The sequence below is a fragment of the Aptenodytes forsteri genome, unplaced genomic scaffold (assembly GCF_000699145.1).
Source record: "Aptenodytes forsteri isolate BGI_AS27 unplaced genomic scaffold, ASM69914v1 Scaffold257, whole genome shotgun sequence".
NCBI classification, from domain to species: Eukaryota; Metazoa; Chordata; class Aves; order Sphenisciformes; family Spheniscidae; genus Aptenodytes; species Aptenodytes forsteri.
Window position 1 is genome coordinate 1,406,226 of NW_008795194.1, and position 26,631 is coordinate 1,432,856.

At 38.8% G+C, this 26,631-nt stretch overlaps 1 protein-coding gene and 1 long non-coding RNA gene across 4 annotated transcripts; one reads left to right on the forward strand and one right to left on the reverse strand.

Moving 5' to 3' along the window:
- The first annotated feature begins 422 nt into the window (after window positions 1-422).
- ITGA6 (integrin subunit alpha 6) lies at window positions 423-26,631 on the forward strand. Of its 2 annotated transcripts, XM_009278577.2 has the most exons (25): window positions 423-544; window positions 946-1,025; window positions 2,815-3,070; window positions 4,574-4,705; window positions 7,091-7,301; window positions 7,998-8,191; window positions 8,330-8,418; window positions 9,168-9,295; window positions 11,045-11,140; window positions 11,651-11,712; window positions 13,088-13,245; window positions 14,132-14,287; window positions 15,022-15,137; window positions 16,080-16,269; window positions 16,354-16,437; window positions 16,640-16,719; window positions 16,863-16,940; window positions 17,045-17,147; window positions 18,289-18,462; window positions 19,471-19,569; window positions 19,959-20,069; window positions 20,153-20,251; window positions 20,629-20,754; window positions 22,238-22,367; window positions 24,063-26,631. In XM_009278577.2, exons 2-24 carry the CDS (start codon window positions 957-959, stop codon window positions 22,343-22,345), a joined length of 2,919 nt encoding a protein of 972 aa, XP_009276852.1. In that variant the 5' UTR covers window positions 423-544; window positions 946-956; the 3' UTR covers window positions 22,346-22,367; window positions 24,063-26,631. The 2 variants fall into 2 exon arrangements, with proteins under 2 accessions (XP_009276852.1, XP_009276854.1); XM_009278579.2 differs by lacking the exon at window positions 22,238-22,367.
- LOC103898329 lies at window positions 8,428-17,601 on the reverse strand. 2 transcript variants are annotated; one of them, XR_657540.2, is made up of 4 exons: window positions 17,520-17,601; window positions 15,698-15,746; window positions 12,358-12,549; window positions 8,428-8,812 (listed from the first exon to the last, which is right to left on the reverse strand). It is a non-coding gene; the product is annotated as an uncharacterized LOC103898329 (long non-coding RNA). The 2 variants fall into 2 exon arrangements; XR_002086173.1 differs by lacking the exon at window positions 8,428-8,812 and having other exon boundaries at window positions 11,732-12,549.

The window sequence follows — 26,631 nt, forward strand, 5'->3', positions numbered from 1 at the left end:
TGAAAGCACTTGTTATTCACTGTTTTGGGGGTTTGTGGTCATTTTAGTAACAATACTTTTCCCATCCTTACCAACAACGACTCCCTGATAGAAGGATGGTTTTTGCAAAACTGCCAGACACCTACTTTTTTTTTATTTTTATCATCCACTCAGTGAACATTGCAACAATTGTAGCACTAATAACAATACATTTACTGGTTTGCAGGTCCAATAATTGCAGAACTACTACTGCTTTACAGCCCCTCCCCTTATTTTTTTTTAAGGAACAGTGCCATGATGTAGCTTTTCATCCAGCTTCAAATGTTTGCATGTCAAACTTCAGGCAACATGGTGAAAACATTTCCTGATTCTGTTGCCTTCCTCTTTTCTAATATTCCTTCTACAGATGCCTTGAAATTATTTCTCTTTCCCTGCAGATTGCTGGTTGGAGCTCCTCGGGAAAAGGCCTTTCCATCCCAACAAGCCAACAGAACAGGAGGGTTGTACAGCTGTGACATCGCATCTCCAAATACACGCTGCACACGTGTCATATTCGATGAGGAGAGTAAGTTCTTCAGCGCTTTTGTTTTGGATTGAAACAGTTGTCTGATTTTTCTTACTTGATGTGGTCCCTTCCAGAGGCAGTGTATCAGACAGTTGCTTGTATGGATTTATACATAACTTTTTTTGCATCAGAATAAGGTGTAGCTTAATTGCTAAGATAGCGTGGGATGCTTAAATCTTGGTAATTTGGATGTTCTTATTCTTGTGTAAATTCATGTGACATGAAGTAATACGCTAGAAGTGTTTAATAAAATGGATGTTGTCAGTGATAAAATGTACAGACACTGCCACCTGCAGACTGTCTCATGTACTGTATGAAGTCCTGTCCTGACAGGGACTTTAAAAAAAAGAAAAAAAGTAGTTAACTGTTAATATTTGAAGCTGTATTATGATACTCTGCAGCTGACCCGAAGATGGAGAGTAAAGAAGACCAATGGATGGGTGTAACTGTCCAAAGTCAGGGGCCAGGAGGAAATGTGGTGGTAAGTCTAAAGGATTAACTTATAAAAACGTTTTGGGTCTATGGTAAATGTTCTGAATGGTCTGCGTTTCTATGCATATTTCTGAAAGGTGACTTTCCTATGTTTACTTCTGCAATTTCTTGTAAGGCCGGACTTAAATGTCTCCCTAGCAAAGTAAGACACTTGAGATTGTAAAAGCTTTAAATTATTTTTCTAACTATTTTTAGCCTTTCTTTATAACCTTTGTAACAATCTAGGATGGACAGTTCATTTTCAGGGTGTCCACTTTTTTTTGTGATATACATGTTGTTTCTTTTAAATACCACTGGCTACAGAAATAGGGAAAAATAGTGTGATAAGGTTGTAAAAGTAGCAGGCTGTTGTCAGCCTGTTTTCCAAGATGATCTTGAACTTTCATCAGGGACTTTGGCTGAGTTGCTCCTATGAATTGATGTGGCCATTGCACTGCAGTAAGACTACTAGCTATTCTTTATTTTATACAATACAGAGAGAAAAAGCTTTCAGGAGTTATCAGAGAATGTTACTTTTTTAGCTCTCAGTTAAATAAACCTCTCGTGGTGCTGCAGGATACCAGCTACATCATAAAATGGGTGTGCAGAAGCTTCCCCATCTGATTATATTCTTGCAGGCTAATGTCACTGCTTCCAAAACCGGAGGCAGGTGACTTCAGGGTGTGAATCTGGAGTTATTTAAGGATATAGAGGCAGTAATGACTTGCTTCAGTCTGCCTCAGAACTCAAAGGGGGGAAGAGCAGATGGAAAGAGTCCTGCTCATTGAATAATTAATCATCAACTAATGCTGTCTTGTCTTTTCTGAGAAGGAACTTTTCTTTGCAAGTGATAAGTGGGAAATGCACTTATTAGATGAGGCATGAGCAGTCTGAAGGTCACTGTGCAGCAGGGCAGTACTGCAGTGCTCTTAAGTGTGGAGCAGCTGGGTGTTGGCTTAATATTTAAGCCTTGATAGGAACCATAGAAAAGGTATGTCAGCTGAGAAACCTGGCTTGCTTGTGCTCTTCACACACCTACTACATCTGGTTCTGCAAAACCCACTGCTGGTAAAGGGGTTTGATTGTTCCACCTCTTTTTACAGTGGTTTGGTGGTTATACCACTTAACCCAGTGGCTATTCACCCTTTGTGTTAAATGTTTGATTAGAATTCTGTTCCCAGGTGAACAGTTTAAAGGGTTAAGGAACAGGTTGTGCTCAGTGCTGCTGCTCTGTCCCGGTGACAGTCCAATGTAGGAAGTAGGAACAACTTCCCTCCCCTTCCCGTCACTGGAAAAGCTTTCAGCCTCTGCTTCGTGGCACTTCTCTGGAAGGGGCGAGTTCTGAATGGTCTCAGGTAGATGGTAGTTGAACCAGCTTCTCATGTCCTGCACAAGCGTGTGAGTCACCTAACTCTGACAGCTGTGGGGAAACACAACCACTTCTTTCTTTATGAGAGATAGGGTGGTTCTCTCCTCACTTCTTGAAAGAGAGGGATTAGGTATCAGGGAAGGCTTTAGGGCTAAAAACCCTAAATCCCGGAGAAGAGGGATTTAACCATGTGGCCTTCCTTGACCATGAAGCTGGTTGCTCTGACTTGTATCCATAGATGCCCAGCCTTTCCCATACGTTGCCCATAGGGAACAGTGGACTCTCTCTGCATTGCAACACGGGTGTGTCTACAAGGTGACTGACTTACAGCATCGCTAGCATGAAGTATTGCTAAAGGAGACCAGCCTTCTTTCATGACTTGCATACAAACATACAGAAAGCATCACTTACTATTTCTTTTATCTTGCAGACGTGTGCACATCGCTATGAGAAAAGGCAGTATGTAAACACAGTGCAGGAAACCCGGGATATCATTGGAAGGTGCTATGTGCTGAGCCAGGATCTCACTATTAAGGATGATATGGATAATGGAGTATGGAGTTTTTGTGATGGTCGTTTAAGAGGCCATGAGAAGTTTGGCTCCTGTCAGCAAGGTGTTGCTGCTACTTTTACTAGAGACTATCATTACATTGTGTTTGGTGCCCCAGGCACTTACAATTGGAAAGGTATGACCTGGCTTCCTTCCTGCCTACCCTTCCCATTGCCTCTGAGATTGCTCACAAGGGTTGCATCCCAAGTTTTAATTTTTTTGTTCCAAGGGGGGAGGAGATAATAGGGATCGAATGATATTACCTGTTTTCACAAAATGCTATGCTCCTGTATCAAAAGTATTTACTAAGTTCCTTTAAATATCTTTGAGGGAGTACTTGTGAATGGATAATGGAACTTTGCACATATGTACAGCAAATTTTTCCCTTATTAGTCTTAATCTTACGGTGGGATTGAGTGCTTGCTTTGAGACTTCCATACTGGAACAAACTACCAAATTATTTTAAGGTTATTTGACCAACTTTTTTCCTGCATTTGAGCAAATGTTAGATAGCTGCAGTGAGATCTTTGTTTATATCCTGCAGTATTCTCCACTTTATTTTTTGTGAAGTCTGTGGAAAGTAGTACTTCCCAAATTAAATACTGGAGGATTGCAGGAAGATAACTGAACAAAGCAATACTACATGTATTCGTATCTAAATCCATGGATACCCATGTAAAATTCCATGGATAATCTGTCTAAGAGCCAAGTACTCTATATCATCTAGGAGACATTCCAAAACTTACGGGAAAAGAAACATAGATTTTCTCCGTTAGTTTCTGTTGAGAAGCATCTAAATGGCCCGCTCTGTCTCTTTTTCTTAAAGTGATTTTTCCCGTCGCACTTCATTACACCAACAGCTGTAAATAGTTCCCTCTTTAGAACATCTGATCCTCGAACCATTACATTTTTTCCCCTCGTACACCTGTGCCTGCTATATGAACCATGCAAAATCTTTGAGTTAAGCTCTGGCACAAGGTGTACTTTAGTGAAAACTTAATCTTCCACGTATCTGTCAACAAAATCTGACCAAGCTGAAACAGCATTATTGAGTTCAGACACTGTTTTACTTTAATTGCAGAGAAGTGCTATGACAGTATATCAGCCATAAGAGTACTCTTTTGTATCATGGAAAAACATGTTTGTGCTTGCCAAAATGTTAAATATGCCTGTTGATAAAAGGGAAGCACACATTTTATCGAACAATAGCTCTTTTCCCCTTAAATAATGTTTTCTAAATATATCACCGGTGTTTGTCATAGCTGAACAGTAATTTTTTTTTTTTATTATTCCTGTGTACTTACCTCCCTTTTAAGAGAGGCTTTGTGAGGTTAAGAACTGTGGGATGAGGGTGGTTCCTGACCGAGTTGGTCCCATGTTTTTGTTGAGAATTTTCTTAGTATCCCATGTTTTCCAGATCATTGCTGTAGAGCAGCGTGAGATTCTGGCACACGGATAGAACTTAGAAATTCATTGCCTTTTGCAAACGCTTTCACCCAGTGCAGTATTCCGTGTTTGTCCCATGTAAACAGCAGTCACTATCTCATTCATCGTAATTAATGTTAGTTGGGAACCATTTATCTGTTATTTTTCTCCCTTACCATTCATTTGCTTTTATTTTATCATTTCATTTCTTCAGGGGTGGTTCGCGCAGAGCAAAAGAATCAGACATTTTATGATCTGGGTATCTTTGATGATGGGCCTTACGAAGTTGGTGATGAGAGCCGCCAAGATAAGAATCTAGTTCCTGTTCCAGCTAACAGTTACTTAGGTAGGATTAAGTACATATGGTAAATCTCTTTAGGCTTCTTAAACATTTGTGATCCCAGCCTGGTGCAATGATATGAGATGGGAGCAGAAAATCCTTCATTTGTGGACCCTGTAACATGTTAACCATTTTGGATAATTCACATCTCCCTCCATGTTTATGGGCCAGTTTTAAATGTAAGATGATACTCTGCTGAGGTACCTAGAAGAGCTGCGAATGTAATGAGAGATTTAAGAGCTGTGTTGAGGACCTACGGATTCTCAGGGAGCGACTGTAATCGCTCCAGTGGTTAAGTACAGGGTATGGATCCGTAGTTGTTAGTCACAAGGTCTCTGCCATGTAGTATCGGAAGGTTTACCATGATGTGAGTTTCTGGATGTAACTGTAAAGGCTGCAGTTTCTCTCTCCTGGTTGGTAAGTGCAATTTTTTTATTCTTCACGTTTTTAAAACTCCAGTGGCCTTTTTACAGGCCTTTAAAATACCATAATATGAGTAGTAGTGTTTATATTTTAAGAGCGTGTGTGTGTATGTTGCAGGAGGTGAGTCTCTTGCCCTTTGTGCACGCACGAAAGCAGAAATATGTCCTTAGGCCAGTGGATGTTACTGTACGCCAGTGAGATACGTTGGTGCACAGAAAAGGCTACGCTACATTTTTGGGAAGGCCTCAAGTGTAAAGTGTAAAGAACCTCTCTGTTCTAGTGCAGGTTTCTGTGGTGTATTGATCCGCTGCTTTTGGCATATGCAGCAAATAAGTTTTGGTAACCTGAAACTGGAATTTCTGTGTGAGTGGTGGAAAGCTGAACAGATGAGAAGGGCATTGCTAATACAAAAAGTAAAAGCCAAGAAAAGAGCCAACTTAGAGCTACGTATCTGTTAGAAGAAATAGAACATAAACTTCTGTTAAATATCAGCAGTTATTACTGGGTGTAAAAAAAAAAAAAAAGTATATCTCCTAAGAGCTTACGTTAGAAAGATAAGCCAATAGCCTCTTCTGGTGAAATAAGAATTGGTAAGGTGAGGAGTGCTGTGGAGGTGTCTTTTGCTGTGAACAGAGCAATACTGACTTTTTGCAGTTTTGTAACAAATGCATTTATCTCCTAAATGTAAATGCTGCCTTTGATTTGTTGCAATCACAACCACTTCCAAGCAAGCCTGCTGTTCACTGGCATTGCTGTTCCCTCTGTTTAGGCAGTACATAAACATGGTTATAGCTGCTTTGCTTAACTGCTATCTTTTTTCTCTTCAATCTTTCACTCGTGTTTACAGGTCTTCTATTTTTGACAGCTGTATCTGATACTCATCCAGATCAGTTTGTATACAAAACATTGCCTCCCAGCATACAGGTGGACAAATCGGTGGATGTAATGATGAATAGCTACTTAGGTTTGTGACCACCCGAGGTGGCAGCATCTGGTCAGACATAATCTCCAGACCTTTGACACGACCCTCTCCCCTCCATCCCCCCTCATCTCAAACACATTGCAAGTAAAAGCACGTAAAAACAGGGATTCAGATGAAGAGTAGCTTGCAGAGTAACACGGCTTCAGAGAAACACTGATTTGTCATGCATTTCGCCAAACCCTCTCATCCCTCCCCCAGATGGGACTCCCTGAATTCTTCTGAAACTCTCATTGTGAATTGCTGTAATTGAGAATTGTCATAGTGGTGGTGAAGTGTTTCGGAAGGGAGATGTCTCTCTGCTGGCTAGTATCTTTCTTCCTTGCAACGTGTGTAATTTTCTACTTTGGCCTTTATTGGCTATGTTGGTATATGCGGTATATTCTTTTCACTCAGTTTTTCATGTTTTTTAAAATGCATTGACTTTTATAAAGGATACGTAAGACTAAATTCGTTTGAACATGTCCTTTAGGGCTGCATTAAATCAAAATTGCCAATTTCACCATTACTGTGTAAGGTGATTCTCAAATACCGTACGCATCATTCATCTGCAATACTGTGCTTGTGCAGTACATTTTGCATGTTTGCAATAGAATGATACCGACTTGTCCTTAGGAAGTTTTACAGTGATTTTGCCAGAGGTGACATACTCGAGCTATATTCAAGTGGTAAGGTGTAGTCATTTCTAAGCTGGTATGTTTAAAAATGATCTTGTATTTGGTGTCTGTGAAAAGCAGATCTGAGCGAGCAATGAAATAATACGTTTTGTGGGGGAAATACTTACGTGTAATGTATGGAGGAGTGTACGCTTGTAAACGTGCATTCACCGGTCCAAACAGAAAGGGAGAATTCCCAATATATCATACTCCGGTTTAGACAAAACTTCTATTCAATATACCACTTTAATATAGTAGGGGAATTTATTTTTCCTATTAACGATACAAGCCGTTTGTTCGTTTGTTTATATTTTATTCCTTTCTCTGTTAAAGGTTTCTCTTTGGACTCTGGTAAAGGAATTGTCTCCCAAGATGAGATGACTTTTGTGTCTGGTGCCCCAAGAGCCAACCACAGCGGAGCAGTTGTTTTACTGAAAAAAGAGAAAAATCAGAGAGCGCTTTCCCTTGAGCACATGTTTGAAGGAGAAGGGCTGGCCTCCTCCTTTGGCTATGATGTTGCTGTTGTGGATCTCAACAATGACGGGTATGGCCTTGGTTAACTCCTGCTGCCTGTATAATGAAGGATGGCAATCTGGTTTATTTCTGCTTTGGTTTTTCACATCAGAAATACAAGGAGTGCCAAACCCCATCTTTCATGTTTCGCTGGAGGAAATGGCGACCATCTCGGAGAACCAGTCAGGACACCGTCTACATTTCTAATTATAGAAGAGAGTTTATTTAAATTTAAATAATTAGCGTAAACAAAGAAGAAACAAATCTCATAGGGAAGTGGTGGAGTCACCATCCCTGGAGGTATTTAAAAGACATGTGGAGGTGGTGCTCAGGGACGGGTTTAGTGGTGGACTTGGCAGTGCGAAGTTAACAGCTGGGCTCGATGATCTTAAAGGTCCTTTCCGGTGGTGCTCAGGGACGGGTTTAGTGGTGGACTTGGCAGTGCGAAGTTAACAGCTGGGCTCGATGATCTTAAAGGTCCTTTCCAACCTAAATGATTCTGTGACTCTATACCCAAAGCAGGCCCTGGAGGATCCTTGTATGCCACAAAGGGAACATAATCAGCGTGTAGTATCAGTGGAGCTGTTGTTGCTCCATCAGTTTAATGTACTTTTTAGTCTTTGTTGAGCAGCTCTTTGGCTAGCTGACCTTGAGACCACAGTCTGATCAGTTATTTTTCACAGTTCTTCTGTAAAAGCACTGCATTTTTTTTTTCTTTAATTCTAAGATGGCAAGACATTGTTGTTGGAGCCCCGCAATATTTTGACAGAAGTGGAGATATCGGTGGTGCTGTGTACATCTACATTAACTGGCAAGGCAAATGGGGAGGAGTAAAACCTATTCGCTTAAATGGAACCACTGACTCCATGTTTGGTCTTGCAGTTGAAAACGTTGGGGACATTAATCAGGATGGATACCCAGGTGAGTGAAAAATGATTACAATAAAAATGGATGTGACTTTTTTGCCAATGCCAGAGTTGGAACATCTTACCCTTATCATGATTGCCAGCTGCAGAAAGAGTAAGAATGATTTTAGATGTTGCAACTTATTTCCAACAGATATTGCAGTAGGGGCTCCGTATGATGGTTTTGGCAAAGTATACATTTATCACGGATCCACGAACGGAATAAATACAAAGCCAGCACAGGTAATGAAATAACCTTTACTATATATAATCAGTCTTGCACGAAATTAGAGGAATGGCAGGGCTATCCATCTTCTCCCTTTCCACTACTGTTAGTGGGGTGGTGGGTATGCAGAAAGTCACAGGACCCTTCAAAGATTGCACTGCTGACCAGAAAGATTAGGAATTCTTGATTTTAATACACATTTTTCTTTCTGGGGCAGTCCTTTGGCACCAGTAATATGTAGAGAAGGAGAAAGGTGTGTAGATGTGCAAGTTTTGGTTTTTTGAAAGAAATTTGGGGATTTGAAAATAACTCGTTTCTTCATTTTCTCTTTCACTACTACTACTTCACGTTCTTTTTTGATAAAAAATGTTTATGCCTTTTTCTTTTTTCTTGAGGACCACTGTGTTCAGTCTGCAAGGTGAGAATGGAACTCGATTACACTTCCTAGAATACTGTTAGAATACTTTCTAGAATACTTTTTCAGTTTCAAGTGCCTATACAGCATAAATACTATAAATAAAGATAAGCTAGGCAACATTTCCACGCAAAACAGTCATTTCTGGTACTCACTGCTATTGCAAAGTAACTTTTCTTGGAAGAAAAGCAAATCATCTTGGCGCTTCAGTGTCATTTACCTGAACACAGCGGTCCTATTTCCTTCTCTCTCTTCTCTTTCCTGGCCATAAGATAATGATATTCACTTGTTACTTATTTTACTTCTACAGCTTTTAAATGTCTGAATTCCCTCAATCTGTTTGCTCTTTAGATTCTTGATGGTGAAAAAACAGGCACCAGTTTCTTTGGTTACTCTATTGCTGGAAACATGGACCTGGATAAAAATTCCTACCCTGATATTGCTGTTGGTTCCCTTTCAGATTCTGTATCTGTGTTCAGGTATTATATACAGAACTGTAACTACTTACACCAAGGTTTTGGTTTTAGTTTTTTTTTTAAAACAAACTGCTTAGAAGTAACAAAAAGCTGTTTTGGCCTGGAGTGTATTTTTCCTTCTAGAAGTTGGAAATTTGGGGGGGGTGTGTGGAAATCCATAAAGTGGTTTGTTGCTCTGTCCCCCTCTTCTCATTGAGAAGCTGCCTTCCTGTCGATACAGGGCAAGAGGGTGAATGTGGGCAGTTGCTGTGGAGTGCTGCTGTGTGAGGTGTATCTGTACCCTCGCTTTGCCCTGCAGTAACTTACTTGGATGCCCATGTCCTTTGCTGGAATTAAGGGTGATAAGTAATTCTTTTGCCTTAAGAAAGGAGACGTTAACTGATACATTTGCTAGAGCTTTTGTTTGCTGCTGTTACATGAATCTAATTGTGCTTTATTGAAGACGGAACAAAACCAAAGCAAACCCCGCTTTTGTAGCTGAGGATCCAAAAGCAGTGAGGCATACAGCCTTGCTGAGGTTGCAGTGGGGTCCATGAAACAGCTGTGAGGAAGCCCTGCAGATAGGACCCTTTTGGATTTCTGTAGCGCATGCCTTAATTAGGGATGAGGTCACTGTCTTTTACAGACCTCTGCTTTTTTCCAGTTTAATGTCCTGTTAAGTTGAATCACTAGTAATGAGCAGGAAGAGGGCGGTCTCCTCATCACAGCTGTGAATGCTGCATCAAGTTCAGGGCTGGTGGTTGCTGTCAGGTCCCAAAGGAGGAGGAACAGAAACTCCAAAACTGGTTATCTCAATTTTGGGGGTGAAAACAACTCTACCTTTCAGGCAGAATGACCTTTCCTGCAATTTTTTGATGATCCCATCTCTAAGGTGTATAGTATCTGTGTACGTAATTGGAATGTTCTTAAATACACTGAAACAGCACCCAACAAAAGCAACTCGTGTTGCTTGTGGAAGAGAACAGAGTAGGTGGAGTGGAAGTTGGTTACATTATTAAGTGTTCTGCTTACTCAAAAGCAGCTTTAATCGTTTGCTGATAAGGGCAATACAAAAACTTTTACAAAGGTGAGAATGAAAACCTTTATGGTGACGAACAGTGAAAGGGGTGGCCCAGTTAAAAGAAATTTGCTAGAAAAGGAGGAGGTAGCTTACTGGCCATTTTAAACAACCCTTAGATGCTCCGAGGAGAGCGGGATCAGCTCGTTCAGTTGTTCATGTGAACTGTCTTTTCTTGTCCCTTCCAAAAAGGAAGAGAAAGGACGAGCTGTCAGGCTGAATTATGGTTACAGCCTACAGGCAGGGGAGTCAGGAAATGAAAACATCGCTTCCCACAGCCACCCGGGCTCCACGTTAAAGCTGTTGTGACCATTAATCTGAATGAACTTTAGTGCCTACAGTTGTTCACTGAATTACTGCTGGGGTGGGAACCATCACTTTGAATTTTCTGGTTTTTATATGTATATAAAATGACAACCACAACATCACACTAATGTACCCTGCTCCCCTGTCAGGCATTTAACACAACTGTAGTCGTTTTCTGTGACTTGCTTTGCTTAGATTTAAGTAGTTTTCTTTTGTTTCTAACCATTATCAAAGCCAAACTCTGTGTTTTTTGGGGTGTCTTTGTTGCAAATCAGTGCAGGCATGGAGGGCATCTGGAATTCACATGAATTATTTCATTAATCTTAACAGAAACTTTTCCTTCTTTTTTTACCCCTTCTTTTCATTCCCCATTTTTCCCCCAAATGAAGATCTCGGCCTGTGATAAGCATTAGAAGAAGCATTACAGTACAGCCTGACAGAATTGATCTAAAGAAAAAGAACCCTGAGGACCCTAGTGAAATATGGTAAATTTAAAAAAAAATTATTGTATCAGAAGCCTTGGTGTATTGAGTTTTCTGTTGTCAAAATGCGTTCAGTTGGTGATGATGTTAAAGTGAAGGGATATGACAGTCATGCAGGTTAAGCAAATGTGATCATTTTGACTTCCTGAATTTGCTATGACTACTGTGCTAAAGGCAAGGTGTGGAATATGTTCTGTTCATAATGTCCATTTTTGAAAATGAGTGTCACTTTGCCACACTTAGAAGTATCTTAACTTGAACAGCTTTCTCATGAGTAGAGATGTAAGAGCAAATACCAGAAAATATTTTTTCTAATTGCTTGTTAACCATGTTTTCTTGCTTTGTAATTCAGTTTCGTAAGCAGCAAACTACTGTTCTAGCATGAAAACCAGAGTCATAAGACTGATAATGTCAGTCAACGGACTGATTTTCAGTTGACTGAAAAGTCAACTTTTCAGTCTGTTGGACCATGCCTTATTAAAGTTAATATTAATTTCTTGGCACTTGTTACAGGATGGATGTGAAAGCATGTTTTCAATATACTGCAAACCCCAGTGATTTAAATCCAAGAATAAGTAAGTTTTGAAGATAAAGATTTTTGATCTGTTCGTCATGCGGTTGGTTTTTCGTTTTTGTTTTTTTCTTTAGAGCCTGTCATGGAAGTATAGTACTCAAATTATAGTGACTCATCTCAGACTGTGACTGTCAAATTTAAAGTGTGACTCAATACTAAGGTCAATCAGCTATTGCGCTATCTGTATTCAGAGTAACATGTATTTAGAGTCATGCTGGTGTGTTAGGAAGTTCTGTGGATGACAGACTGAACTGAAGCTTTCTAAGTAATATACCTGCCAGTGAGCAAATGGCTGCCATACAGACCAAAAACATTTTGCCTCTCTAGGTTACTGCTGCTTTAGAAAATAGTTTTGAAAGCCCATTTTATATATCATTAGTAAGCATTATTTCTTATTGGAGACATACCCTATAAAACAGTGTTCTGTATTCATGAAAATGGTTTTGTGGAAATCAGTAACTGAAATAAAAAACCTTTGTATTAATAGGAGCCTGGAAGACTGTGCCATAAATACAGTTAAAAATGTAAAGCATTAGTTTCTCATGTCTCCTGTCTCCCTGTTTTTCCTCATTACAATGCTGCTGTTACTACACCTCAGAAAACTGCAGGATTTTGAGAGGAAATGAGAAGAATTTTAAGCCCAAACCTCCTTCTCCTCCTGTGTTGTCTTGAGTTTCTCAGTTACTTGCAAAATACATAGGATGTGCTTGAATAAGGTGCTGGTCCTTCAATAGCTCAAGCGCTTCCAGCTCTCGGAGGCAGCTCACGTGTGTCCATCTGCGTGCTCCCGAGGCTTGGCACGCTGGGTGCCGTTCCCAGCCTTGCAACGTTGAATTAGCTGAGATGATTAAAAGATGCGCAGAGTTCAGATCTATCAAAACATGCCTCGGCATACAACTAGAAAGCTCTAGTCACGCTTTTGCTTTCAGTGTTAATTTTAACAGTGTACCTTGACCTCAAAGTCCTGCTGGCTGCTTAGGTGCGATCTGGGACAAAACAGAAATCAAGGACAGCTGAGTCAAGAGTATTTACAAAGTTTTGTATCTCAGCCCTCTACTGGCTCCACAGCAGCAATTGCAGCTCCTCCAGCCAGCTCTGCATGCTGGTAAAGTAATGGGGTACTTTTGGAATAAAAAGATTTGGTTTAGACGTTTCCTTTAGATACGTGCACAGGGTACCTGGCCCTCAACTGGAGAGGGACAAAACTGACAGATGGAGAAAGTTTTGTAAATAACTGAAAACAGTTTGTGAAGCCTGGCACTGGCTGAAACAGTCTTCTAGAATAACGTTGTAAGATTGTATGTAGAGAAATGAAAGTTCTTTGTAATAAGGCAAGGGTTCTTTTTCATAGTGACCTACTTTATTTCTTCATATAGAGATCAACTATACATTTGAAGCAGAAAACGAGAGGAGGCAGTTAGGCCTGCCGTCTAGGGTACGGTTTAAAGACCACCTGTCCGATCAGTTTACTGCAAGTACAACCCTAAGGGGGCAGAACTCAGAAGAGTGTGTGACAACCAAGCTTGTACTGCAGGTAAGGCAGAGTATTTCATTTTTATTTCATTTAGATCCATTTAAAACAAAAGCATGCGCTTTTTTCCAGCCTCACAGTACCTTTGTATACAACTTAAAAGTCACATGCAACATAAAGCCTCAAAACTAGGAAACAACCATAGTTAAGTAGTACCTTACTATTCCCTGCACACATGCTGCTTCCTCCTGTTGCCTTTCTTACGAAGTATGAATAAAAGTTGTAGCCACTGCAGTATGCTCTGGAGGTGAATAGAACTGATTTAGAAGAACAGAGAGGGAATAACTGCCAAAAATAGAGAGCTGTTTCCAAGAGCAGTCATTGTTACAGAGTTTAACACTGTGACTGGCTAGGAAGAGAATCTTAACCCACGGGTTTCGGAGGGGATGAATGGGCAGGGCAAGAAAGCTTGGTATGTGCTCTCTGACTTGGCTGCTACACTGGCCCTTAAAGGAGGCATTGCTCCAGAAGCTGAACCAATTCTCTATCTGTGGCTCAGCAGTAATGAGCCAGCCTCCAAGGTTTCTTCTGGCCACAGCAAATTAAAGAGCTTGAACTTAGGCAAAAGGGAGAAAGTGTTATTTTACTGTTGTAGTGTGAATTTCACTTGCCTGGGTTACCATCTGTTGTTCCTAGGAATTCTTAACGGTGAGAGAAATCGTCAGATTGGGAGGCCAGGAAAAAAAGACAGTAGGGCTAGGCTCCTTGTGTTCGTGCACATTTTTAGAAAATGCTGGGTTTCTATATAGTGAATAGTTTTAATACAAAATGTAGCAGAAAAGATTTTGCTTTACTGCTTGTTCTAAAATGTATATCAAAAGCTAGTCTTTGTGTTGTTTTTTCTTCTCTACACTGTACACTAACTATGCCATTTAAAATATTTTAACAGGAAAAAATTAAAGATAAGCTACGCCCCATTCCAATATCAGTCAGTGTTAAAATTGCTGGCCTGGAGTCTAGCTCACCATCCACAAGAAAAGAGAGAGCACTTCCGGATCTTATACCAATTCTAAATTCAAATGAATCTGAAACAAAGACCACAAAAGTAAGCCTTTGATATCACATTTTCCCATAAATCTGCACCTTGATAAATCACTGAATTTTAAAGGCTGTAGAAAGCTAAATTATGGCCAAAGGAAATAACTGGGGTGGCACTGGACTTGTAACTACTGGCTTATATTTTATATTTTGTTACGAACTTGTTACAAAATGTTATGACCTAGATCCTGTGTTTCTTTTGCAACAAAAGTGAAGCTGGTATAGCTGCTAGGTTTTTTTTCCTCTCCCCAACGAGTTTAGGAGGAAATGCACTTTTGATTAAAAATGGAAATCCATCATCTCCCACTGTGAACACTTGTCCCACATCACAGAATACTGTACAGTCTAATTCTTCCGTGGTTAGGATGCTGTAACAGCATTAGAGCTCTGCAGCAGTGACGTAAAAGAGGGAATATCTCCGGTAAAAGATCTCGTTTCCTCAATGCTCATTGAAGAATCAGACTTAAGGACGTTTCTCCTCATTAGAGGTGTAGCTCTCACTTAGAATTATCTAACTCTGCCTTTTGGTCACATTTAAAGTTTTAAATTATCAGCATCAAGGGCTATGTCTCACGAAGAAAAACTCTTGACAGGCAAGAAGTAAGAGTCAGGTTAAAATCTTACTCTATCCAGGAAAGTGTCTGAGAGTTCCCTGTAGATGCTTTATGCTGTGCACACCAGAAATCTTGTTTTAAGCTAGTATCATCTGGCATACAGTAAAAATGCTTTGGTTTTATTTAGGTGGAGTTCTTAAAAGAAGGATGTGGAGAAGACAATGAATGTCACAGCAATCTGAAACTTCAGTACCGGTTTTGCACTAGAGAAGGAAATGAAGACAGGTTTACTTATTTACCGATGTAAGCCTTGATTAATGCATTGCTAAAATTCAAATTATTAACAAGTGCTTAAAAGAACTTTTAGGAGGGGGTTTTGGGAGATAGAGCAGCTTTGTTCTGTTAGTCTGACAAACACGGCCCTGTGTAGTAGTACTGATCTGACAGGGTGAGGAAGGTGAGGGAGTGGGGATGAGCTTTAGAAGAAGAGAGGTGGTACAGAGTCAAATGGATACAAAGTGGCCACAGCTGTGCAGGCGTGGGCTAAAAGTTAGGCAAAAAAGGTTTCTAACTCCTGGAGAAGTGAGATTCTAAACCAGCCCTGCAGTAGTTTATTGTGTGTGCCGCTGTTAACTCTTTTTGAGATGAAATTAGATTGTGAGTATGACAACACGATATACTATAGTCTAGTAGCCTAAGACAAGCAGTTACAGAGAAGTGAACAGAGACATCATTTCACCGTAACACGCACCTAACACCCCACTGCATCCCTCCTCCCTGGAGGGCCAGTGAAATTAGAAAGGAGGTGTAAAATAAAACAAACAAAAGGAAGTATGTTTACTTACTGTCAACAGTCACGTTACCTTTAGCAGCGAGTGCCACAATCCGACTCGGAAGCCAAAAGCACGTATACTTTACAAGAAAAAAGTAGGTCAGTAGATTTAGTCAGAGAAAATGCATCACTATTAAACATGAGCCAGATGCAAAGTGCTGGTTCAGAAATACTATAAACTCTTGATTACTTGAGGGGTGTATCAGTCTGATCTATCCTGTTAACTGCTGGCCACTTTCACAGAGAAAATACTGGTCTGGGAGAAAAACCTACGACCATTCATGTGTTTATGGTCTTACAGTAATTCCTCCTTAATAGAGAGAATTATATTTGGGTAAACCATATTAAGAAGCAAATTTTCATACACATTTGTCTTCCTAATGCACGCAACCCTGTATACTCTGTTTCTGTAGTGAAAATGGCATGCCAGTGCTTGTTCTGAAAGATCAGAAAGATATTGCCCTGGAAGTAACAGTGACAAACAATCCATCTGATGCAAAAAATCCACAAAAAGATGGTGAAGATGCATATGAAGCTAAACTAATTGCAACTTTTCCAGACAGTCTGACGTATTCTGCATTCAGGGAGATGAGGGGTTATCCTGTAAGTATTTTTAAGAGAAAAGATACTCCAATTTTTAAATAGTTTCAGCATATTTTTACTTTTAAACGTATTCTGTTTAATCAGGAAAAACAGCTAACATGTGGTGCTAACCAAAATGGTTCTCAAGCAGAGTGTGAACTTGGAAATCCTTTCAAAAGAAATTCCAACGTAAGTTGCACCTATTTTACTCAAGTTATAAAATCTGATTCCTGACTGCAGTCGTCCAAAGTTTCTGTGTGTCATAACTATAGATTTGATTTAGATCTGTCTTTTTAACTCTAGAACTTGATGGTGTGTTTCTGTAATACTGCATGTATTCATATATATTATAAAATGTTTACGTGTTTCATGGATGTTCTTTCTTGTCTAGGTAACCTTTTATCTGATCTTGAGTACCACTAAAGTTAATGTTGATACAACAGACTTGGACATTAATCTCAAGTTGGAAACGTAAGTTTTCTTTGTGAGCGCGCTATGTTTTTATATACAGTTGTAAACATTTTGAATTAATTTGTTCGATTCACAAAAGCAATTTAATAGTAAAATGAAAACTGCTACATTTGTAAAAAAGCATTGTTTCCTTTTCATTGTAGAACAAGCACTCAAGTTAATTCGACTCCAATTACAGCTAGTGCTAAAGTGGTTCTTGAATTGCTTTTATCACTCACTGGGTAAGTGTTGATAGCATAACAAATGGGGGGGGCTGGGGACAACAGTTCTGCTGCAGACTTCATTAAAATCTGATTATTCTCCTTCCCTACCCCCACCTGAACAGAGTTGCTAAGCCTTCTCAGGTATATTTTGGAGGTAGCATCGTTGGTGAGAGCGCTATGAAATCTGAAGATCATATTGGAAACCTCATAGAGTATGAATTCAGAGTGAGTAATTTAGATTAACGCCAACAGCTGCTTTTAATCAAATGAACAGCTTCTCTCTTTATGCATATGAATACTTGGAAAAGTTGCTGGACTTAAAATTGGCTTTTCTTGTCCCAAAATCCCAACTTCCTGATCAGAACATGCAGTCTGACTGCAGACTAGAGCTTCTTTAGGCCTTGATGTTTTACGATCGTATTTTGAGGAAGTGGCCTGAGGCTGGCTGTACATGTGTTTTTCAGAGCAGTTCATGCACATTCAGCTGTACAGCATAAAACCCCGTGCAGGTAGGGAACAACACTTAAACCCAGAACCCTGACCGTGGCATGCCCAGGTGTTAGCTGATGCACACAGACAGCAAGTACATGTACTTACTGCATGCAGGATCGAGCAGGCACAAGACAGCACTGCGGGAGCCACTTTGAATGTGTGGGTCACTCTTTTGGTCTTCTGCCTAATTAATAAATCAAGGAGAAGGCTAAGAGAGACGATTTTGGTTCTGTAAAATCTCGGTTTATCAGCAAGAGCGTTGCTTTTTCTACATCATTAATGCAAGCCCCACTGTCTTTGTACATAGTAGTTTGTCAGGGTTAAAGTCCATCTCTGTCAATCCTTTAATTCCTTCTGTACCTGCATGCATTAAAGTAGAAGCAGTTAGAGTATCTGTTTTAGAACTTGCTGTCATGAACAGTAACACTAAGAAAGCAAAAAATAGGTTGGGAAACAACTTTGAGACTTGCTTTTGTAAGTCTTGTAAGCAAGAGCTGGTTATCTTTCTGTGTCAGAGTTCCTCATAAACTTGCAATTTGCTTCAGTTATGTAACTGAATGATTTGTTAACTCTAAACGGGAGTGGTGGTTGTTTCACATGAAGGTAGATTTCTAAAAATCAACAGCTTAAAGTTCTTGTTAGGCAATTTTAATCCTTGTATGTTTAAACTCTGTATTTACTTGCTATCCAAGTGTGCTAGTTTCAGTATATGCTTTGCCTTTATACTCTGTTTCGAGTCTTTCATCTGCTTTTAAATTTACCATTAGCTGCATGCTTAAAACTTGCCCAAGTCAATAACGCTTTTGATTGAGAAGAAAATCCCTTTAATACTTTAAAAAGTATTTCACAGTTTAAAGAATGTTTGTTTTAACAGGTAACTAACTTGGGCAGACCACTGAAAACATTTGGTACCGCTTCCCTGGACATCCAATGGCCGAAAGAAATTAGTAATGGCAAATGGCTGCTTTATTTGATGAAAATAGATTCCAAAGGCTTGGAAAAAGTCTCCTGTCGACCCGAGAATGAAATCAACAGTTTGCATGTTGCGGTATGTTAGTGTCTTCTGTTCATGAATTAGTACAACGTGAAAGCACCGCAGCATGTGATAGTAGGGTGTATGACTTTGCCTCCAGAAGGAATTTTTTTTTTGTCTTAAGCAGCTCACAAGCACAATACATGAACAGTGTATCAAGGGTTAAGCTTATTAGGAGACTTTGTAACAGCTAATGAGGATAACATGCTAAAGGATAGACGCTATGTCATGGTGACTGTTTTTGCAATGGGCACTGTTGTCATATGCTCTTACAGGATGAAACTGCTGTTTGCTTTAACACATTTCATCAGCATTATTGATATCTGATTGAGTTCTTACACAGAAAACAATAAACAACAGTAAACATCTCCCCAGCCTGGGGGAATTCCATGTAATTTTTTACGAGAAAGGGCTTGCACTTAAATTTACTTATTTATGACAAATATGATAAAAAGATTTCTCAAGCAAGAGTTTCATAGCCCTTTGTTGTGCCTATCTAGCAAGATTTTTTTCCTAAATCCTGAGTCTTCATCTTCGTAATTTTTTTGCATATAATCTTAAGATCGTTTGGGAGGAGTTTTAATTTTCACCATTAGAACTGCACGCACATAAACCCATTCTTGTCAGATCACTACATTAGTTAATAAAACTTTCAGTGAGTGTAATCAGTACACATTTAAAAAAAATGCACCTACTGACCTTAGCACAATCTTACTCTTTTCACATAGTAACATTAATATCCTTGACATAGAACAAAAATAGATAGCATTGAAAGCTTTATAAATCTAAAACCCCCTTGACCTATTAAAGAAAATAGTCATTTCAAATTCTAGTAATTGTCCTGACTCTACTATTAGCAATAAATATAGATAAGTAGGGATATATAATGATGTCAGTCATGTGCTGATCTTGGAACAAGAAAACGCTCACTGAACTCGTTTCACTGCTTTGTTATGGGGTCAGAATTAAGAGATACTTAGGATAAGCTACTAAAACTCTTTTTACCTTTTTTTTTTTTTTAAGGAATCCCATAACTCAAGAAGGAAACGTGAGGTTGCAGAGAAGCAGATTACAGACAGCAAGACGTTTTCTTTATTCTCAGAAAGAAAATACAAGACCTTGGTAAGCACATTGCACCAACTATAGTCTTGTCAGCTACCTCCCCCTGCACTTGTAAGTGGGCTTTTCTGAGTTTGGCAGAGTGAAAGAAGGTATCTCATTGCTTTGTTTTTATCTTAAATCCAAGTATCGATGCTTTTAAAATTTGACCATTTAGATTATCTACTGATGAGAGAGAAATAGAAAAGAATTTCTGCTTAGTTATCTGTGTTAAAATAAACAGGTAATAGCATCTTCATTTTATTTTCCTGTTGCTGTCAGTACAAACAGATGTTGGTTCTTTCCCATTAATATGATGCAAATAATCCAATTTTTAATTGGGGTGGGTGGGCGAGGGTTAAACAATTTGTGAGGATGTGTTTTTATTTACATGTACAAATTTGTAATTGCAGGACTGCAATGTGAATGCACGCTGTGTGGACATAAAATGTCCCCTGAAGGGTTTAGACAGCAAGGCATCTATTGTGCTGCGTTCCAGGCTGTGGAACAGTACTTTCTTAGAAGTAAGTCCTCTTACCTGCCATTTTTGGAAGGTCAGAGTTCTTTCCTGTTCTGTGTCTACTGTCCATATTTTATTTTGGAACAGGAATACTCCAAAATGAACTACCTGGACATTCTTGTTAGGGCTTCAATCAGTGTTCCTGCTGCAGCTAAGAATGTTAAACTCACAAACGAAGTTGCTCAGGTAGGTTCAACATTTAATGCTAACCATATGCTATGGTTGTGATGTTTCCAGCTTACCTCAAAGAGTGTGTGTGTGGGGGGAACAAACCCCACCACATTTTAAAACAAAAGTAGCTAAAAGTTTAGATTTTTAACTGAGTTTATTGATAACTGAATTATTGATTGTTTTTACCTTTTAATCAGGTTGGAAAAATTCACTACCATATTGAAATGATACCAGCAGGCACTTTTTCTTCAAAAACATTTTGTAGATGAGAGAGAGAGAGAGAGAAGACATCTTGTTAGAAAAGGGATAAGACTGTATAAATTGCGGCTTTATATTAAACATGGATGCTTTTGAAATGCTCTTTCCATCTTCACGTATTTTCTGTCCTTTAGGTGCGTGTGACTGTCTTTCCTGCAAAACCAGTAGCACTTTATACAGGAGTACCTTGGTGGATCATCTCGGTGGCTATTTTTGCTGGAATACTGATGCTTGCACTGTTGGTATTCTTACTATGGAAGGTGAGTTTTTATTCATCTGGTTTTTTTACATTTCCTGGTCTACAGCTGACAAGACAGCAAAAGATCAAGTATTTTGGTTTGTATTTGGGACTCAAAATAGAGCAAAACTGCCCAAACCATACATTACCTTTATCAGTTTCTCAGTTTTGCAACATTTGGAATGAAAATGGTTACATGGGAGGACTTGTTATGAAATTTTTCTGTTTCCACATCCTCAAAAGGAAGTATTTTGAGATCTGGGCAAAACTTGAGACAAATGTTCAGAGACCATAATTACTTTGATATGGATGGATACAGCTAATTGGGGCTTCTGCAGTTAGGTATAAAACTTCATGTGAACTATCTACAAATGTTTTAGCAGGTCTTTGTTCTCATAACATTAGGAATGCTATTAAACTGATAGTAGAGGGGGAAAATAACCAAAAGGTACAGAAATAATCCATAGCCAAGTGCGTTGGTGAATTGCTGTAGTATTGGCTTTTATCTTAGAAACCCTAAAGGAGTAAATAAGTGTGTGTAACAAAAGGTTAACAATTTGCAAAAGAAAAAACCCAAGTACCTATTTTTCTAACTACCTTTGGCATTTTTACAACTAATTGTGGTTCCAGGTATAACAGGGCAGTCCTTTTATTCTTAGTTTTTACAGGCACAGGCAGTTAGTATTTACTGTTCTGGGATAGCAGAAGGTTATAAGAAAGAAGAGGTGAAGAAGAATGTCCTGTCTGTCACTTACTTTCTTCTGGAGAAACTGCAGGGATTAGCTTTGCTAAGGAGCTACTATTTGCTGCAGGTTACTTCTCACAGGATAGTTCCGACTTCCCTATTTTCTAATAAATGCCCAGTCCCTGCTGCAAATCTTCCTGATGAATTACTACTTCAGGTGGGCTGTTAGGTTATAACTACTAGTGTTTTACTGCACATGAAAATGTGTGTATTTTCACATGTGCATGCGCAGTGTAAAATGCTTCTTTTGATGACGAACACTGTGCCATCTTACGAAGGACAAACATGGTACTTCAAAGCCAGTTATGTGATTGATGTAAGACAAATGCTTGCGTTGTACAGGTCAAAGCATTTTTGTTCTATCCTATGTTTTTGTCTATCCTGTGCACTAGTCCACAAACAGGTTTCTGTATAGATTTCTTTCTGCTCTTCACAGCCAGCTTTAGTTGCTAGACATACTTTATAGTAGCTTTTCTTGAAAAAAACAAACCCAACAGATGCATTACAAATTTATCAAAATGCCTCTAAAATTAATATTCTTTACCTCAGGTTATTCTATTATTTTACAGATCGAGTTAGTCCAAGAAGTTCTCAGATCTAGAAACAGCTGAGTTCTTGTGGTTTTTGGTGTTTTGTTTTGTTTTTTTTTGCCTGTGAAGGGATAATGGGAAGACTGTCACAGAGTTAATTTAAGTCAGTTTTAATAGGTTTGACTGCTTCCAGTCCACAAAAATTGACTAAATACCTTGCTTCCTTGTAGTGTGGTTTCTTCAAGAGAAATAAGAAAGATCATTACGATGCCACATATCACAAGGCTGAGATCCATGCTCAGCCATCTGATAAAGAGAGGCTTACTTCTGATGCATAGTATTGATCTACTTCTGTAATTGGTAATTGACATTTTTTAATTTTTAGCTGTGGCACATGCTATGGTTGCGGTGGCTAATTATGAAGCTTTTACTGCATATGTTCTATTAACTTTTGGATTTCAAACTACCATACTTGCTTGCTCATTCCGTCGATAGATTTTCAGCTTTTGGTGCACGTGAACACAGGTGTTTACCTTGGTCTAAAAAGCTTCTTGTTGATTTCTTTAGAAAACCTGTTGATCTATTGCAATGGTTTTTAGTCTTTTTTTTTTTAATTTATGTTTTAACAGTACAAATAAGTTTTTAAGCTTGAGAGACGGTAATCAACACTGCAGAGTTAAGATGTAAAGCTAAGCCTACGTGGACAATAAACTTGCTTTACTAACCTTTAGTGCATGCTAAAAGATACATGTTGCTTATAAGGAAAGGAGTTTTCATAATGACAATTTAATTGCTGTGGAAACATCTGTTTTCCTTCAGTTCTAAGGTATACTTTCTTAGGAACACGCTTTCCTCTGCTGAAGCTACTAGATGCATGATGATTTATGCTTCTAGCAACCTTTATTCAACTTAAGATATTACATGCATGTACGTTATATTAATCAGTGATGCTTGGGATGAAGGGATGGGGAGGAATTCTTAAAATATGTCAAAACAGTGTTCAATGAGATGGCTAAAGATTTGGTCTATGCCTCAATGTAATTTTTTTTAAATTCAGTTCCATGTAAGTTCTAGTATTATTAAAAAAAAAAAAAAACACAACCAAACAAAAACAAAAAACCCACCACCTCAAATACTATGAACAAAACCTTGCCACTTTAACCTTCTTTTTTTCTAGCAGTACCTAATGACAGCTGGATGGCACAATGTCTCTTAATCTTAATCTTGACATCAGTGACCCATAAGCATATAAAGTTGAGTGTCTACCAATCATCATCTTTGTAACGCTGTGGCCTTAACTCCATTTTGTTTTGAAAATTAATTTCAGTCCATTCCTCAATATCTAAAATCAGTTTTTACAGTGGCTTTGAATAAAAAATTGCAGGGCATTAATAAGCTGTACTAGATTTCATCTAGGGAGACTTGTGTCGTGGCACATTACAAAACTTTCAAGTTAGGTCTGTTTTTTATCCTATGGCAAACTAAACAAGACTCATGTTCTAATACTGCATATGTCTAGTTAGTTCAGGTGACTATAGTTGAGATGGTGTTTTGAAAAACAAGGCCCTAGTGTAACTTTTCTTGAAGGCCCTGGAAATCTTTCTGTAGGTTTCTAAAGGTAATCATGTCACCATACAGGAAGATACTGAAGTACATACCTACCTTTGATTCAGGAGAAGCAAGCTCTCCTGAACTGTATCTACTTCTTTGTGTAGCATTACATTCTCTCATTATATGAATGAATAGCTTTATAAGAGGACTTAAAAGACTTGTAAAACAAATCCAGAAAGTTAGCGGAGGGAACATTTTTAAGGTGTTAGATTACCAGATTGTCAGACTGTGCCATTTGTCTTCAACTGCTGCTGGAACAACTAATGTAGACCTGCTGGCTCATGTTTTTACAGCTACATACGCTACATTTTTGGCCTACATATTTTTGTTTTCAATTTTCTTACCTGTGTATCTGTGCGAAGGAAGACTTTACTGCCTCTATAATTGTAGTACTTTGGCAGTACTTTGGAACCTAAACTGTTCTTTTCCTTCTCTCTGCCCCAGTGCGGGTTCTTCCAGCGTTCTAGGTACGAAGACAGTGTCCCCCGATATCATGCTGTAAGAATTCGAAAAGAAGAGCGGCAGATCGAAGATGGGAAATGCAAAGATCTTGAGACAAAACAGTGGTTCACAAAATGGAATGAAAATGAAAGTTATTCTTAGGGAAAAATTCTTTTCATCCACAAAGTTCAGATAGAGGTTAAGGTTTTCATTAATGGAATACTGATGGAGTCAGAGCTATGAACATTCACCATTTGATTGTAGATATTACTACTTATATTGAAGCTTTTGTTTGCACAGTTAAAATTGCTTCAACAGACTTTATTTGCATTATTTCATTTCCAGACTGCCTCTTTCACCCTTCAAATCTAACTCACACTTTAGAAGATACTGTGTTGATTTGGGGTCTTTTCCGCAAAATATGCAAAACCACTACAGCAGACCTTTTCCTGTGATCCTAATCTTCTTCCTAGGTATGCAAGGAATGCATGGTCAAGACAGGTTCTCCATCCTTCCCTCAATGCATAGTCCATTATAAACACACAGTGGCCTTAACACACTTTGTTCAAGTATAATCTGAAGACCTGCAAATCTACTTTAGTCATAAAACTTTGCCTGCTGCAGTAGTTAGGGCGTAACAAAAAGCATCATCTTAAATTACATGTGCAATAGGTCACATATTGCTCGATTTTTTAAAAGATCAGATTGTGTGATTCTTGCTCACATCAAATATACACAGGTTTTTTTTTTTTTAAAGAGAAGCTTGAATATTAGATGTACTTTTTGTATATATATTTTTCAGTCATTTTTGTATTTATTTTTGTTACAAATCATTGTCTTTGACTAACTATTAGGCCAAAGACATAACTGAACTTTCAAATCCACTGTGTTTTTGAACTTCAGATTATGAGACCTGAGGCTTTCACTGCATTTTAATAAGTCACTGAAGGTGCCAATGCTTTCTAAAATGTAAATATTTATTCCAGTGATGTGTATGGGGGCTTGTTTTGCCTGATACTTGTAACTTTATGTAATAGGAATTATCAGGTCTTGTAACATGATTTGTATATTACTTCAGACTATTTAACGATTTGGACACCAAGCAGAAGTAGGGTTCTTAGATACAGTTTTATACTTACTACAAGAAAGCGAGAGGTTCTCTGGAAAAAGCTTTCCAGCTTCGTAAGGACTTCCTGTTTGGCAAAAGGCATTGACTACTGCAACTGTTATATAGCACTTGAAGGAGGCTATAAATGCCTAACTTATAACTATGGGGATCTGAGCTGATCCACATTGAGACTACTGAATCGTCTTGAATACCTGAATGTTGATAAAAGTAGAACCACACTGTTGTGTTTATCAGTAATCTAGTTATTGTAACATAACTGATAAGAAGAGTTTACTTTTTTACCCATGTTCTAAAGTGTTGGTACTATTTAAGAACAAATATTTAATTCACAATTGTTTATTCCATATAAAACAAAAGTATGCATGTTAATTGCTAGTAATTTGAACTATGCAAAAACCTCTTGGTGCTTTTTTCCCCCTCACAGGGTAAAAACCCACTAGGAGGGCAGTTGTCAAGTGTCCTATTTTTACTACTAACTTTGAACATACCTTCTTGGAAGGTGTGGTCACCTAAAAAGTTACCATTATGGAAGAGTGCATTAATTTAATAGACTCTTCTTCCTCCCACTAGATAATCTCAGTATGTTGTGACCCTGATTTTATGAACACTTACACATGTATTTAGCTGTTACCCAGTTTTTGAGCTTTTAAAATTCTAGCTTATTTGCTGAAAGGCTCAGCAGCATCAGAAGCCAGGCTAATCAGGGGCTGAGAAGCTTGACAAATAGCCTTGGCTTTAAAAGCAGATTGTGGCCCTCGCCTAAGAACATGAATGTCTTAGCAGTGTTAAACTGAAAGTTCTTGAAAAATAAGTCATGTCACTGGTATACTTTAATCTCAAACTTTTTTCATACCAGCTAGCAATGCTACATCATTCCATGATAAGAAATTACCTGTGGATATTTGTATAGAAGTGTGAAATAAATTTTTTTTTTAATTAAACATTGTTTTGGTAATAGTGATTTCTTATCATAATTAACTGAGGCAGCCATAAGTCACTAGAAGAGTAAGCTGAAAGTTGCAAGCTTTAACAAATTGTCTCATTCTCAGTACTGCCATGTCTCAGTGCCCTCCCCCATGCAAAGGGGCAGATAAGGCACCTGCAGGTGATAACACAATCTCACACTCACAGGCTGTCTGCTGCTTGCTGCAGTTTCCAGCATTGGTAGAGTCAGGCACGGAGTCTGGCAGAGCAGGCTCTGGCAAAGCACAAAGTATCAGCTCCTGTGGGGCAGAGCTACCCTCTCTCCCTCCACACTTCACTCATGCTGCCCAGGGAAACCTTCAATGCAAGCAGTCTTCTAAAAGCTCCCCTGCCAGAAGGTGTTTCTGTAACTAGGGGAGATGGATGTATCCCCCAAAATTAGTCAAGGATTTCACATACCTCTCTGTATTTAGCAGTGGAAGTTTGATACTGACAGTCAATCACATGATTGCAGGGTAC

Bases quoted from the DNA above. Each gene is read 5' to 3' on its own strand.
- ITGA6 (XM_009278579.2), top strand. From the start codon at position 957: ATGGAGAGTAAAGAAGACCAATGGATGGGTGTAACTGTCCAAAGTCAG. The intron at 11,713-13,087 runs GTAAGTTTTGAA...TTCTTCATATAG, and splicing joins TGATTTAAATCCAAGAATAA to AGATCAACTATACATTTGAA. The intron at 20,755-24,062 runs GTGAGTTTTTAT...TCTCTGCCCCAG, and splicing joins TGGTATTCTTACTATGGAAG to TGCGGGTTCTTCCAGCGTTC.